Source organism: Hemibagrus wyckioides, linkage group LG05, assembly GCF_019097595.1.
Source record: "Hemibagrus wyckioides isolate EC202008001 linkage group LG05, SWU_Hwy_1.0, whole genome shotgun sequence".
Taxonomy (NCBI): domain Eukaryota; kingdom Metazoa; phylum Chordata; class Actinopteri; order Siluriformes; family Bagridae; genus Hemibagrus; species Hemibagrus wyckioides.
Window position 1 is genome coordinate 3,972,506 of NC_080714.1, and position 15,285 is coordinate 3,987,790.

A 15,285-nucleotide genomic window follows, 5' to 3' on the forward strand; every position below is an offset into this window, starting at 1 on the left:
GTTGGCTGTAGCTACATTTCTCTCAATTAGCTATGACTGTGTGTGTGTGTGTGTGTGTGTGTTACCCGGTTCTCGTCGTAGATGATCTGTACAAGGCTGCGGTGTTTGGCTTCGCTGGGTGGAGGAGAAATACTGCGCTCTGGCTCTTGGGGCTTCGCTGCCTCTTCCTCCAGCTGTTGCTGAAAAATAAAAATAAATGAATGGAGACTTTTTAGGGAAAAAGATAAATAAAATCTGCCGTATTGTTGCTAATACGAATAACCTCCGCTGCAGAGTTGTTGCCATGACAACAAAATGATGCCACCCCCAATGCGTTAGCACTTGCACCTACTTGCACAAACACACACACAGAATGCCTCTGTCAAATCCACAGATATTTTTGACAGCTGTTAAATGAAGTATCCCAGAGTCCCAGGAAGGTCCTACATTCCTCACCCAGACAATTCCTGGGAAATGATCTGATCATCTGATCATGTGTGAACAAAAGCTGATAGATTCCCGGGAAAGAATAGACTATGTGTCATACAGCACATGGTCACCTTACAACGCCGGATTAATAAAACAATAACAGTAAAGCAACAGGAGAAAATGAAAACGTGTGTGTGTGTGTAGGAAGCGTGGTATTCCCACCACTTTGTAAGAGAAAATAAACAAGCTTCCCTGCAGAGCGCACACACACACACACACACACTTTTTCCTTTTCTTCCTCTGTGCCTCTCTATATCTGTCTCTTCATTTGTCTCTCTCACTCCATCTCTCTCTCTCTCTCTCTTCAATTGAAGGTTAACCGCAGAACCTAACAGCCAGATGGTGTAGTGCTTAAAGGAGACCTGAGGGAGGGAAAGAGAGCAAGAGAGAGAGAGAGAGCGAGCAAGAGAGAGAGAGATGAATGGATGGTAGAAAGGGGCGGACTAAGTGATAAAAACGAGCTCAGATATGCTGTGTGTGTGTGTGTATATATATAAAGCAAAAGAGCGAGTGATGGTATGAGTGTGTCTCCTTCACTCCTCCACCCCCTTTTTCCCCTCCCACAATGGTACAGTCCACTGAGTTCAGGTGGTTCAGATTTATGGAGCTGTGGAAAATCACAGGCTGACAGAGGAGATGGTTTGACGAGGTGAGGGAACAGCGTGCAAAAACAGTTATTGTGTTTCACACAGCAAGCAGGACTGCACAAGGGTGCAATGCCAATGCCAAAGCCACGCCTCCTCCACAAGGGCTGAGACAGAGACCACGCATCCTCCACTGGGGCTGACAAATGTTGCACCTCCTTCACTAGGACTGACAGAGACAAAGGCCACACCTCCTTCACTGGGGCCGACACAGAGGCCACACCTCCTCCACTCAGGCTGACACAGAGACCACGCCTGCTCCACTGGGTCTGACACAGAGGCCACACCCCCTAAAATGGGTTTGACACAGAGGCCAAGCCTCCTTTACTGGGACTAACACAAATGCCACGCCTCTGTCATTGGAGCTGACACAGAGACCACGCCTCCTCCACTGGGGAGTCCACACCTCTTTCACTGGTAGTGACAGAAATGCCATGCCTCCTTCAATGAACAAAGACACAAAGGCCACGTCTCCTTCACTGGGGCTGACTCAGAGGCCACGCCTTTGCATCAGGAACATCAAAAATGGTGTGTGACAGCGAGAAAATCCCCGAGAAGTGGAGCAGAGGATGACAAAGAGAGAGACAGAGAGAGAGAGAGAGAGAGAGAGAGAGATGTGCGTGTGTACAGAGAAATACAAACACAGATACTTGAAAAGGAAGAGCAAAAGAGGAAATTGAGGGAAAAAAAATAATAACACCACACACTCCCACAGGAGTTCCTGTTTATAGCCTTGTATATTTCTGACCCACTTCTCTCTCTCTCTCTCTCAGCAGTGCAGCCAGAGAAGGAGGAAGCAGTGGAAAAGAGTGTGTAATTGTGTGGCTGGTTTGAGGCCTGCTGAGCGAGGATTTAACCGCGCTATAATCGCACCCGTGTTTTGACTTACTTTCTGTTTTTATTGTCCACACCATCGTCCAGCAGAGACCAAAAAGCCCCCAGGACAAACAGGAGAGTATGTATGTTCATCTTACAGGATCAACATCTGTGTTCCAGCTCGCATTAACATTATAGACAATATATTAGAATTATACACACATTCTACATGCACACATGAGCTCTTAGAGTTGTTATTAAACAGTAATAGTGTATAGTACAGGTTTCTGTAATAAAGTGTTTATTAAACATTCATAAAAGGAGTCTCTGGTGTGAGCTGGACAGCTGTATTTAACCGATACGAGTCGCTGTGTTTGTCCAGGCGACTGACCCGACCCGAGGACAGTGTTGGTTCCCCTGAAGCCCGGAGCTGTTACCTGTTTCTTCCTCAGTTTGCAGATCTGCTGTTCCACCATGGTGATCTCTCGGTCCACACGGTCCATGTTCTGGATGAGTTCCTCTTTAGAAAAGCGTGTAGGAACCAGCTCCAGATCAGCCTCCATCACTGCTGGACTGACAGGAGAGATGGGCTCGATCTTCCCCATCGAGCTGCTGCCGCTACGCTCCTGCATGAGACACACACACACACACAGTTAATATCTCCATGATCTTTACTTCAGTTTCACCCGCAGCTTTTCAAGAACCTCAAAGCTTTTAGTTTACTTTAGATTTTTCTTCAGAGGCTGGACAAATACACACACACACACACACACACACACAAGCACACAAACAAGCTGATTGAGACACGCACACACACGCTGATTGACACACACAAGCTAAGGGACACACACATGCACACACACGCTGATGGACAGACACAGACACGTACACACAAGCTAATGGACATACAGACACATGCACACACACACACACACACACACACACACACAAACTCTTAAGGTGCAAGTGATGGCCCTTGGGCAAACACCATAAGAATGTGATTATATAACTGCATGTGTTTGCATATGTGTGTGTGTGTGTGTGTGTGAGAGAGAGTGTGTACGCAAGCGATCACATAACACCTCCAAACACCATGTCATGGCTGTGCAACTGACCCTTGGGCCAAATACAAAAAATGTTGTCATTATGTAACCAGATAGAGAGTCAAGGTGAGTGTGTGTGCGCACGCGCATGTGTGCTTGTCAAAGTGCGTGTCCTTACAGTGTCCAACGGTCATGTAATTTCTGTCATCACGTCTACAAAGAGCTGAACACATGACCACACACACACACACACACACACACGTCTGGAATGCGGCGCTGTTGCTGCTGTCGTGCGTCAGTGTGTGGTGAAGATATTAATATGGAGGCATCGGTTTACTGACGTTCACATTGAACTGTCAAAGCTGTGTGTCTGAAACTATTCTAGGAATGCACACACACACACACACACACACACACACACACACACACACACACACACACACACACACACAGTGGGTGTAATCACAGGGACCTTCATTCTGTCATCTTTATACACAGTAAAGGGTGTGATGTGACTGTCCTTCACACTTCATCTCTCTCTCTATCTTTCACACACACACACAGCTCAGAGCTGCTACTGATCATACTATTGACATTTACAGCATGTCCTCATACAGAAGAAATACGCCAAGGCTTCACATGCTGAATCAACCGAACTGAATCATTTATTTGACTCAGCTGATTCTGCGACGCATCAGCGATGTCATCACGCTACGCAGACTAGCTACGAGAAAGGAAGTGATGTCATCAGGGAGGGCAACAAGGCTTTTGCTTCCTCCTACACACACTAGAGCCAAGGTCTGATCTACACGGACTTGTACACAAGCTCCTGTAAATGATTCACTGAATCACTTCAGGAATCATTTGCAAATTGATTGAAATTGAATCAAAGATTCGCTCCTCTATGGACTCTTACTCTAAATATAAATGCATTTCTTTGATGGTTTAAAAAAGAAATAAATAAAATAAAAAGAGAGACGCTATAAAAACTGCATTCATTCGCTTCATACAGCCTCAGGCACAGAAACCAACAAGGCTTCGTGTGTGTAGATGGGGGACATGAGTTATTACCCCAAACATCTGCCTGTGCTGTTAGCACGCACACACACATACAATTCTGCAAAGATGCTTAATGACAAACACACACACACAAACACAGATGCAGACACACAAACACACAGACACAAAGACACATCAAATTATTCAAAGATGATAAATGACACACACACAACAAATTCTGCAAATATCCTAAATGACAAACCCATGCATAGAGAGACACACACACACACAGATACACACAGACACAAACACAAAGACTCCGAGACAGACACACACAAAGAACCACACACACACACACAAACAGAATCACACACAAAGAATCACACACACAAACAGAATCACACACAATCACACACACAAACAGAACCACACACAGAATCTCACACACAGAGATACAGATATTCACAGACACACACACACAGACACTCACAGACACACACACTCTCTGTGGCATGTCCCCAGGCTCCTCTGTGCTGAATGAGCTGTAGTGTCTGGCAGCAGGATGGACACAGTGGCTAATGCTAAGAGACCAGCTGATTGATGGAGGTAATAAACACACAGTGAGTGATGATCTGAGCGAATCCCGCCAGTCATCTCCTCCCAGCCTCGTCCTAAACGCCAATCACACCTTTTATCTCTTTAATGCTCCTTCTTCTTACACAAGCTCAACTAAACAACACGTTTCCATGGCGATCGCTACACCTGACCGGCGTTATCATCACACACGGGCGAGTGAATTAAAGTCCAGACATTTTATCTCATTTCTCTGACAACGAATAAACCTGAACTACACTACATAGAAGAGAATATTCTACATTAACATAGAAACATTTAAAACCTGTCTCTGAACACACAACTCCATCGGTCATCTGTCTATACTGCACTGAGAGAGAGAGAGAGAGAGAGAGAGAGAGAGAGAGAAAGAAAGAAAGAAAGAAAAAGACTGATACTAAGAGGGGGGGAGGGAGAGAGACACTGATACTGATAATGTGAGAGAGAGAGAGAGAGAGAGAGAGAGAGAGAGAGAGAGAGAGAGAGAGACACACACAGACACTGATACTGATAGATGCTGATAGACACTGAGCTGGTTTTAGAGAGTGTGTGTTGAACTGCTCTCTGAACACGTATAACTTTCACCCGTAGCGAGCGCTGGTTGTCGTGGTAACCGCTTCATTATTACTGATGATGCTCTCTGTTGCTGGAATGTTCCGGAGCTTGTTTTGATACGGTTTTGTGGGAATGTTATGGAGTTGGGATTTATCACGTGTCACACCAGCCTTTGGTGAAGGGAAGTGAAAGGGAGGAGCGTCACACACTCTGTTATTTAAAACACACACCTAGCTTGGCTCATGAACACAAATCTGAGGTGTGAACTTCCTGTAGTTCCCTTTTCACTTCCTGTTATTTCTCACTCGCTAGCTAGCTTCTCTTCCTCGTTAGCCTTTTTTGCTCCTCTTCCTCTCGAGATCACTGACCTTCACGACATCCTCGGGTCCGGACAGATTCAGAGGTGGGCGCTGAGGCGCGTGGCGCATTAGAGGCTCCGCCCCCATCTCCAGGCGTGGCCGCTTGATCTCGCTGTACTCCACCTCCGACTGGCTGTTAGCTCCGGGGAGATAAATGTGATCGTATCGCACGTGGGGCTCGCTGCTCCTGAAGAGAGAGAAGATACAAAAATAACCTGTGAGATTTAACAAACACACACACACACACACACAGCGATACACAGACACACTCAGATATACACACACACACACACACACAGATATACACAGACACAAATACACACACAGACATTAATGTTATTTGGATTGTTTACATCAGTGTCATGATGAACACACTGGGAATGTTTAGAGCTGAATGAATGAGTGAGTTAATTAATCTACACTCTGTGTTGTTGATGATCACGCGTGTAAATGTATTCCGGTCGCAGGATGTGATGCAATCGCTGTCCCGAATCCCAGCGCTCCCGCCTCGCTCAGTAACCATGGCGATGTATCTTACGTCGAACGTGGCGCGTATGCGGCATATGGCATTTTGCACACCACTGCTATGCTGGTGTGTGTCAGCACTGATGCACTGCAGGAAGGTGGGAGGGGTGTGTGTGTGTGTGTGTGATGGATGAGTAAGCTGGCACATACACACCGAAAGAGAAAAAAGAAAAAAGAAAAAAAAAAAAAAATACACATTCTGATTCAGTATTCAGCCTGTGGTGAGCGTGCACACACACACACACTATATCTATACTTATATACAACATATCTACACTTTCTCTATAGCTTGATCTATTGGAGAGTGTGCTAATACTCCCATGTACTGTATAAGGAAGAAAAGACACTCAAAAGAAAGGAAGGATGGAATAAACAGGTAGATTGATAAAAGCATAAAGCGTAAAGGCCGGAGAGAAGACGGTGCTGGGTGTGCAGAAAGACTTTCTATCGCTCTTTTCTCAGTAAGCTGTTGGCCGTTTCATCCTGTTCCAACTGTCTACACAGCACGTACCAGAGAGATATAGAGTGTGTGTGTGTGGGGAAGAGAGAGAAAGAGAGAGAGAGAGGCATTTCATTCATTAATACTGCTTTTATTTGCAGTATACTGTCAATATGAGTGCAGGAAATGTGTGTGTGTGTGTGTGTGAGAGAGAGTTCCCCACTACACATAAAACTACACTATAAAAGTCACACAGCGAGCCATTCTGAATATTATGATACCTTCTCATCTGGATGGCTCGCCTCCCATCTCCCAGCATGCCTCTGTGCTCCGGCTAACCGCTATTCTTAGGAAAACACTCCTGCATGCCGCCTCCACACCAGGAGGGGTGTGTGTGTGTGTGTCCACATTTGCTATGACTTAGGTAGTGCTCTGCAAAGATCAGACATTTATAACACTGCCTGACCTAATTATGTCAAACTCCAGCACACACACACACACACACACACACACACACACACACACCATCTAAAAGCATACGTAATGAGTGCACTTGTGTATACGGAGAGGAGAGAAGTCTCAGCTCTTCAGCAGAAATGGAAAAAATTCAGTCTGGCAATCAGGGACAGTGAGGAGGAAATTACAATCACACACACACACACACACTTTCACAGCCGCTGATTTCCATAGAGGCCTAACACTTGCATAATCACATCATCAAAGTCCAGATTTCATCTCTCTCTCCTCTATCTCACTGTCCTTACTGTCCTCTCTCTCACACACACACAAGAATTCTCTGTTTATCTCTCCCCCTTTCTCTGTACTCCTCTCTCCCCACTATACATCTCTCTCCCTCTCTCTCTCACCCACTATACATCTCTCTCTCTCTCACCCACTATACATCTCTCTCTCTCACCCACTATACATCTCTCCCCCTCTCTCTCTAAACGTCTCACTTTCTCTGTATGTATCCATCTCACTTTCTCTCCCTTCTACATGTCCTCTCTTTCGCTCTCTCTCTCTCTCATATATATATATATATATATATATATATATATATATATATATATATATATATATATATATATATATATATATATATATATATATATATATATATATATATATATATATATATATATATTTCTCTCTTCTCTCTCTCTATTATATTATATATATATATATATATTTCTCTCTTTCTCTCTCTCCCTCCATCCTAACTCGACACAGAGCTGAAGTGAATCTCTGTGATTGTTGTGCTAAAGTCAGATCTTTATCGTTATCAGGATCACACAATCATTTTCTGCAAAGATGGTCCCAGGGGTGTGTCTTCATATAATAAAGTGAGATTTGGGATTCTTCTCTGCCTTCACATTAACTCCTGATGGAAATTAAATCACAGTTAAATCCTTGATAAGGACAGAACGGCTTAAACGACATGGAGCTTTTGCACGAGGGTTAAATACAGCTTCCTCTGTGCCTCTTTCTGTAACACGGCCCTGTCGAAAAAAATTTTATCTCTCACCCTTACACACACACACACACGCGCACACACACACACACACCCCATTTAACTCGAGACCAGATAAGATAAGACCCTTCACCGCTGTCTACATGCTCATGCCTGAGATGAGAAGGAAAGAAACAATATTTATTTAGCTAAATAAATAAAAAATATACAATAAAATAAAATAAAAATAAGAATAATATTAATACAAAAATAAATTGAAATATTAAATTAAAATAAATAAATCTACATGCTCATGCCTGGAAACAGAAACAATATTTATTTATATATCAATATATATTTATAGGTCTCTCTCCTTCCTTCTCTCTCTCAGTCAGAGATGGTGCTGTATTTAGCAGCGGAGTTCCCTGTCTGTCTGTCCGCATTAGCTGGAGGAAAAAACGGTGTGTGTGTATATAAGAGGTGACTCTTACATAACGCTTATGCAAGTATCTGAAACAGTCTGTCACTCTGAATACAAGAGTGAATGAAGGCTGAGGAGAACTCACACACACACACACACACACACACACACACACACACACACACACACACACACACACAGCTTTAATACTGAATTTCTCCTTGAGCGATCCGGGGGTCATTCATGCTCCGCTGGACATCTCGAGGAGAAATGGGTACAGAGGGGGGGGGTGTCTGAATGGTGGAGTCTGAAGCCATGGATACACTACACTGGGAACACGTTATGTAACATCGCGCTCACGCTGCATTCCCAGTCGCATTAACAGAGCGACAAGAGGAGGAAGTGAACTGGACGAGTGATCACATGTACTTTCCCCATAGCGCTAACACACAAGCAGGGACCAGATGTGTGTCCTCTTCTCCCTGTGTGGTTTTTCCTCTCTGACTTGATGTTTAGCAGACACTCCGTCCAGGAGCTCCAACTCAGCTGTCTGAAACAGGAGCCGTCTGAAAAAGCGACCGAATTCTGAGCGTACATCACCATCCTACAGTCTACTGGTGCAGGCTGCTTTTAAATACATGAATAAATAAATATTTAATCATCTTATTTCTCCTGAAACCTGATCAGGGACCTAGAGGCGAAATGGACTGAACCCGCTCGTGAGTGCAGGTCTCACCTGGGCGTGGGATTTCCAGCGAATCTGATTAAACAGCAGAAGCGATACATCGCTTAGATACAAATGAAATATTGTCAAATCGGTGGTTGTTTTGTTTACATGCTACGATTCTTACTCAGAGTGTATAAATAAATCAAGCTAACTGTATAACTCTGTGTGTGTCATATTATATATATATATATATATATATATATATATATATATATATATATATATATATATATATATATATATATATATATATATATATATATATATACACATATACACACACATATATATACACACATATATATACACACGTGTCTCTATGTACGAGTGTGTGCGCGTGTGTTTATGTGTTCGTGTGTGTGTGTGTGTGTGTGCGTGTGTGTGTGTGTGAGAGACACTCACCTCTCATTCCCAGGCTGAAACTCTGACAGCAGGGACGGTCTGCGGCGGTGAGACTGGGCAAGAGCTCCATGGGAGAGATGGGGACTGAAGTCCCGAGCGTGGTAGTCCACTATACTGACATCCTGCTCAACACACACACACACACAAAAAACAAAACATTACACTCAAGAACATTCTGAATGGCAGTCCACTCTCTAGAACACATTTTTTTAAACTTGACATATTGCAGCTTTAATCTTTAAAGAGGCAGTACACATCAGGAAAACAATCCGATGAAGCGGATTCCTATGGCAGCGTGTCCTGAAGCGTGTCCTTTTCAATCCAGAACGTACTGTTTATCCATTTATTGTTGTCCAGAGTACAGCTTGCACTGCGGCAGCCTTGTCAGGGTCAGCAAATGCTGGTCCTGAGAAACCACGAGCCGTTGCTATGGAAACGATAAGGTATTACCGACGTGAACCTGCACTGCTGTCAGAGTCGCATGTTCGAGAAAATAAACCAACGCATTCGGACCAATCAGAATCGAGCACGCGACAGCGCTGTGGCATCAATTTTTATTTTTTGGTAATTAAATCCAGTTGAGTTACTGAAAAGTGAACAAGCCGTGTTGAAGGGGAATAAAAAGCCTAGTGTGTGTGTGTATTCTTCCAACACTAACAACAGTCGGCCATCTGTCAGCGTAATCCGGGACCCTGATGGAGAAAAGCGCAGAGGAACAAAGACGCTGATGTTCCCCAACTGATCTCATGACTGCTGCTGGGAAAAAGGAGCGTGGCGTCCAAAGACCTTTTCCGGACAGGACGCCGGTTACTGTCCTTACGTAATCTTACAGTAAAGAGCAATACGATTACAGCGAGAGCAAAAGAAAAAAAACACACTGAGCCTGAGGAGGAGGAGGAGGGAAGCACTAAACAGAGACATCACCTCTTATTTATGATAACATCACTGATTTCTTTTTAAATTCATTTTAATGAGGTCCATAAATCTTTACTGGCTAGTGCTGATGGGAGCGTTGATACGGGACACAGGACACGAGACGCTGTTCCTCCATGAACCTTTAACAGATTACAAAAAGCACAATATGGTGGTGGATATAGAGGTATTTTTTTTTTTAAATGGGGGTGTCGGATCTTCATCCTGTCGTAGAAGCCGATTTCTTTTCAGCGTGACTGAAACTGACCGTGTTGGATTCGGACTTTATGGCTAGAAGGGTGTACATACTTTTGCAGAAACCACAATGAGCTTTGGTATCTTTTTCAGTTATTAAGATAAAGGAGAAGTTCACTTCAAGAACAATTCAGTTTATTTTGTCTAGCGCCTTTCACAATGAACATTGTCTCAAAGCAGCTTTACAAAAGAAGAGAAACGGAGAAACGGGAGGGGAAAAACGAAAATAAAAATATAATAAAAAAATAACTAAATACCTAGAAATAAGAATAAATTATTAAATTAAATTATTAAACTATATTAATTTATCCCTAATGAGAAGCCTGTGGCGACGGTAGCAAGGAAAATCTCCCTGTGATGAAATGAGGAAGAAACCTTGAGAGGAACCAGGCTCAGTAGGGAACCCATCCTCATTTGGGTGACACTGGACAGTAAATAATGTAACTAACTGATTCATGTCCTTTCTAATAGTCCTCTCAGAACAAAGATCATTTTGTACAAATCATTTCCTCACCCCCTGGTCATCCAAGATGTTCATGTCTTTCTTTCTTCAGTCATAAAAATTGTTTTTTTTAACTATCCATCCGTCTATCTATCTGTCTGTCTATCTATATCTATCTATCTATCTGTCTGTCTGTATCTATCTGTCTGTCTGTCTGTATCTATCTGTCTGTCTGTCTATATCTATCTTTCGGTCTATCTATATCTATCTGTCGGTCTATCTCTTTTCACGTCTACTCAATAGGGCCAGAATAGGGGTTTTGCACACTACCGCGAATAACCTTTGTAGATAAAGGATATGCGTGTGCTGTGTGATCCATGGTGGAAACGTGCAAACGCTCGTTACCCAGTCTAAACAGGATGTGTGTGACCACAGAGGTCTAATCATAGAGTTGTGTGTGTGTGTGTGTGTGTGTGTGTGTACCGTGTGAGCGCGGGCTATCTGCAGAGGAAGGCTGGCTGCGCTCGGCAGGTGTCGGGCTTCCACAGCTCTCCGGCTCTGAGGAACCGGCTGCGGGTGAGAGGACATGCTGACAACGAGACTTCCTCTACACACAGGAAGTGGCTGCTCTATGCACGCTGGCCATTCTTCGGAATCGAGTCCTGACAGTCAGTCAACAGCAACCTGGAGGAAGAAGTGCAAAGAAATGAGACGGAGGGAAACGTGTAGGAGTCGCAGCTCCCGTCAATGATGACAGAACGAATCGTCTTAAAGAACAGGAAGGAGATAAAATTTAAAAAAAGAGGCAAATCTGAAATGATGCAATTCAGTCAGATGAACGGTCCGTAAACGTCTGCCCAGAATGCAAACATCTGCCCAGTCCAATGCATTTTTAGACATATGACTCTGAATCAATTTATACTTCTGATTTATTTGCTAAGGTTTGCTTTCAGCCAGCATTTTTTATTTATTTATTTTTTAATCTTGTCTGTGGTGTGTAGAGTTTAAAAACATCCTCATTAGTCAGAAGCGTGGTGAAGAAAGGAAATGCCAAGTGTGTGCAGTCACAAAAAAAAAAAAAAAAAAAAAAAATCACACCAGCACAGATCACAGAGTAAAACCGAGTCAGCGCTGGAAAGAAATGATTCATTCAACAACTCTACCAATTAGAACCATGTTTATCATCATTTTGGTCAAAATCTCCAGAACGATTCTGAGATTCCTGATACGGTGCTGTTCCTCAGATCCGTTTAGAAGCTGGCTTTAAAAAAAATTTTTTTTAAAAAAAGCGAATCGATGAATCCTGCAGGTTTGATTCAGATGAGTCGATTCAGAGTCAAATCACTGATCAGAACGAATCACTTTCACACACACACACCGATTCACTGCCTCGCTTTATTCAGCTGTGGATCAAAAGCCAGACACACACACACACACACACAATAATTTCTCACCACATAAAGAGATATGATTCTTTTTATCTCAGTGCCAATATTCTGCAGAAGCGCATCAGAGCTAAAGAAAAAAAATGAGCGAGAGTCAGCACATTTCTACATGCTATAAATACCACACAGGTTCGAAAGAACTTCAGCGCGCACACACACACACACACACACACACACACACAGATGATCTGGCTGATCTAAGCAGATTTACCACACAGTCACTGAACCACAGAACAAAGAAAACAAGCCTATGTCTTATTATTATTATTTTTATCATTATTATCATTATTATCATCATTATTATTATTGGAAGTTCAGCTCAGGTCTGTATCAAATGATCACACAGACATCACACACAAAAAAAAAACATGATCATCAATGATGACCACGACAAAACCACCACCACCACCCCCTTCGTCATTTAGCCATGTAGTATCTAATTAAGGCTCTCACTGTTTTCTTGCAATAGAGAGACGCGAGCTGAACGTATCAGCAGACAGAATCTCGATATGGAACAGAAGACAGGAAGCTGAGGGAGTTTCCAATCTGCTCATAAAAACAACCTGGATTTCTAAGTGAGAGTAAAGTGTAGGTCTTCTGCTGAACAGTTTCTCTTTTATTTCATATTAAAAATATCACTGAGTCGTCTTCCACTCAGATAGACATCAGACAAAGAGACAGAGAGACATGCAAGGAGACAGACAGTGGGACAGTTAGAGAGTCAGGCAGTCAGTGAGACAGTCAGTAAAACTCTTAGTGAGTCAGTTAGTAAGACAGTCAGTAAGACAATCAGAATCAGTCAATCAGTGAGACAGTCAGTCAGTGAGAATCAGAGAATCAGTCAATCAGTGAGACGGTCAGTGAGACAGTCAAGTGAGACAGTCAGTGAGACAGCCAGTCAGTGAGACAGCCAGTCAGTGAGACAGCCAGTCAAAGAGACAGCCAGTCAAAGAGAGAACCAGTCAAAGAGAGAACCAGTCAGTGAGACAGCCAGTCAGTGAGACAGCCAGTCAGTGAGACAGCCAGTCAGTGAGACAGCCAGTCAGTGAGACAGCCAGTCAGTGAGACAGCCAGTCAGTGAGTCAGTCAGTGAGAGATTCAGTCAGTGAGAGATTCAGTCAGTGAGTCAGTCAGTCAGTGAGACAGCCAGTCAGTGAGTCAGTCAGTGAGAGATTCAGTCAGTGAGACAGCCAGTCAGTGAGACAGCCAGACAGTGAGAGTCAGTCAGTGAGAGATTCAGTCAGTGAGACAGCCAGTCAGTGACAGCCAGTCAGTGAGAGAGAGTCAGACAGTGAGACAGCCAGTCAGTGAGAGAGAGTCAGACAGTGAGAGTCAGTCAGTGAGAGATTCAGACAGTGAGAGTCAGTCAGTGAGACAGCCAGTCAGTGAGAGAGTCAGACAGTGAGAGTCAGTCAGTGAGAGATTCAGTCAGTGAGACAGCCAGTCAGTGAGAGTCAGACAGTGAGAGTCAGACAGTGAGAGTCAGTCAGTGAGAGATTCAGTCAGTGAGACAGCCAGTCAGTGAGAGAGTCAGACAGTGAGACAGCCAGTCAGTGAGAGAGTCAGACAGTGAGAGAGTCAGACAGTGAGAGAGTCAGTCAGAGAGCCAGTCAGCAAGACAGCCAGTCAGTGAGAGATTCAGTCAGTGAGACAGCCAGTCAGTGAGACAGCCAGTCAGTGAGACAGCCAGTCAGTGAGAGATTCAGCCAGTCAGAGAATCAGTCAGTGAGAAAGTCGGCTAGTGAGACAGACAGTGAGTGAGACAGACAGTGAGACTGAGTCAGTCAGTCAGATGGTCAAATGATGGATAAAACAGTAAATAATTAAGCAGACTCACTGATAGAAGATGGAAGAGAGAGAGTAGTTAGAAATACACTTCATCACACACAGAGAGAGAGAGAGAGAGAGAGAGAGAGAGAAGTTAGAAATATACATTACACAGAGAGAGAGAGAGAGAGAGAGAGAGAGAGAGTAGTTAGAAATACACATCACACAGAGAGAGAGAGAGAGAGAGAGAGAGAGAGAGAGAGAGAGAGAGAGTAGTTAGAAATACACATCACACAGAGAGAGAGAGAGAATCTCTCAGATCTCAGAGTGCCTGGTTTTATTATCATCCTGATCTCCAGCTGAATTTCACTTAGAGCGGATTCTTTAAACTCTCTGCTCTTTAACGTGAGGAACATAAAGGCCACGGAGTCCACAGAGGAGCTTTATCTCAGGAGGAATCACCCTGGGGTTTCTACAGCAGGAGATGGATGGAGGCTTAGATGAGCAGAAAAAACAGTGTTTGTAGTGCAATCTCGCTGCACATCGAGCCGAGAGAGAGAGAGAGAGAGAGAGAAAGTAGGGAGAGGTGGGAGGGTGGGGGACATTCTTTTATTATGGATTAATGCTTTGGTTACCATGGATGGTGGAAGAGAGAGAGAGAGAGAGAATGAGAGAGAGAGAGAGAGAGAGAGAGAGAGAGAGAGCGAGAGAGGTGGATTAAATTTACTCAAAAGGCTCAAAGACAAAATACTGCTGTGGAATGAGAGAAAAGAATGGAACTGAGAGAGAGAGAGAGAGAGAGAGAGAGAGAGAATAAACACAGACAGGAGGGGAAACACATGCCCTGGCACGGACACAAACACCCACAGGCAAGAGCACTTGGCCGCCTGCCAGCAGCAGGGATGAACTCATTCACCCGTCTCTCTTTCCATCCTTCCCGCTCTCCCTCTCTCTCCCTCTCTCTCACTTTCTCTTTCACAGCTCCATTAAACGAGTGCTTTAGT

General features: G+C 43.8%; 1 protein-coding gene across 1 annotated transcript in view; it reads right to left on the reverse strand.

The window, feature by feature from the left end:
- Nucleotides 1-15,285, reverse strand: part of ncor2 (nuclear receptor corepressor 2) — an 80,388-nt gene that overhangs the window by 46,302 nt on the left and 18,801 nt on the right. Inside the window, exons 2-6 of the mRNA XM_058388950.1 lie at nucleotides 11,553-11,753; nucleotides 9,461-9,582; nucleotides 5,506-5,683; nucleotides 2,366-2,554; nucleotides 66-179 (exon numbers count right to left, since the gene is read on the reverse strand). Of these exons, the coding sequence (XP_058244933.1) occupies nucleotides 66-179; nucleotides 2,366-2,554; nucleotides 5,506-5,683; nucleotides 9,461-9,582; nucleotides 11,553-11,657 (708 nt within the window). The 5' untranslated portion in view covers nucleotides 11,658-11,753. The remainder of the gene's footprint in view (nucleotides 1-65; nucleotides 180-2,365; nucleotides 2,555-5,505; nucleotides 5,684-9,460; nucleotides 9,583-11,552; nucleotides 11,754-15,285) is intronic.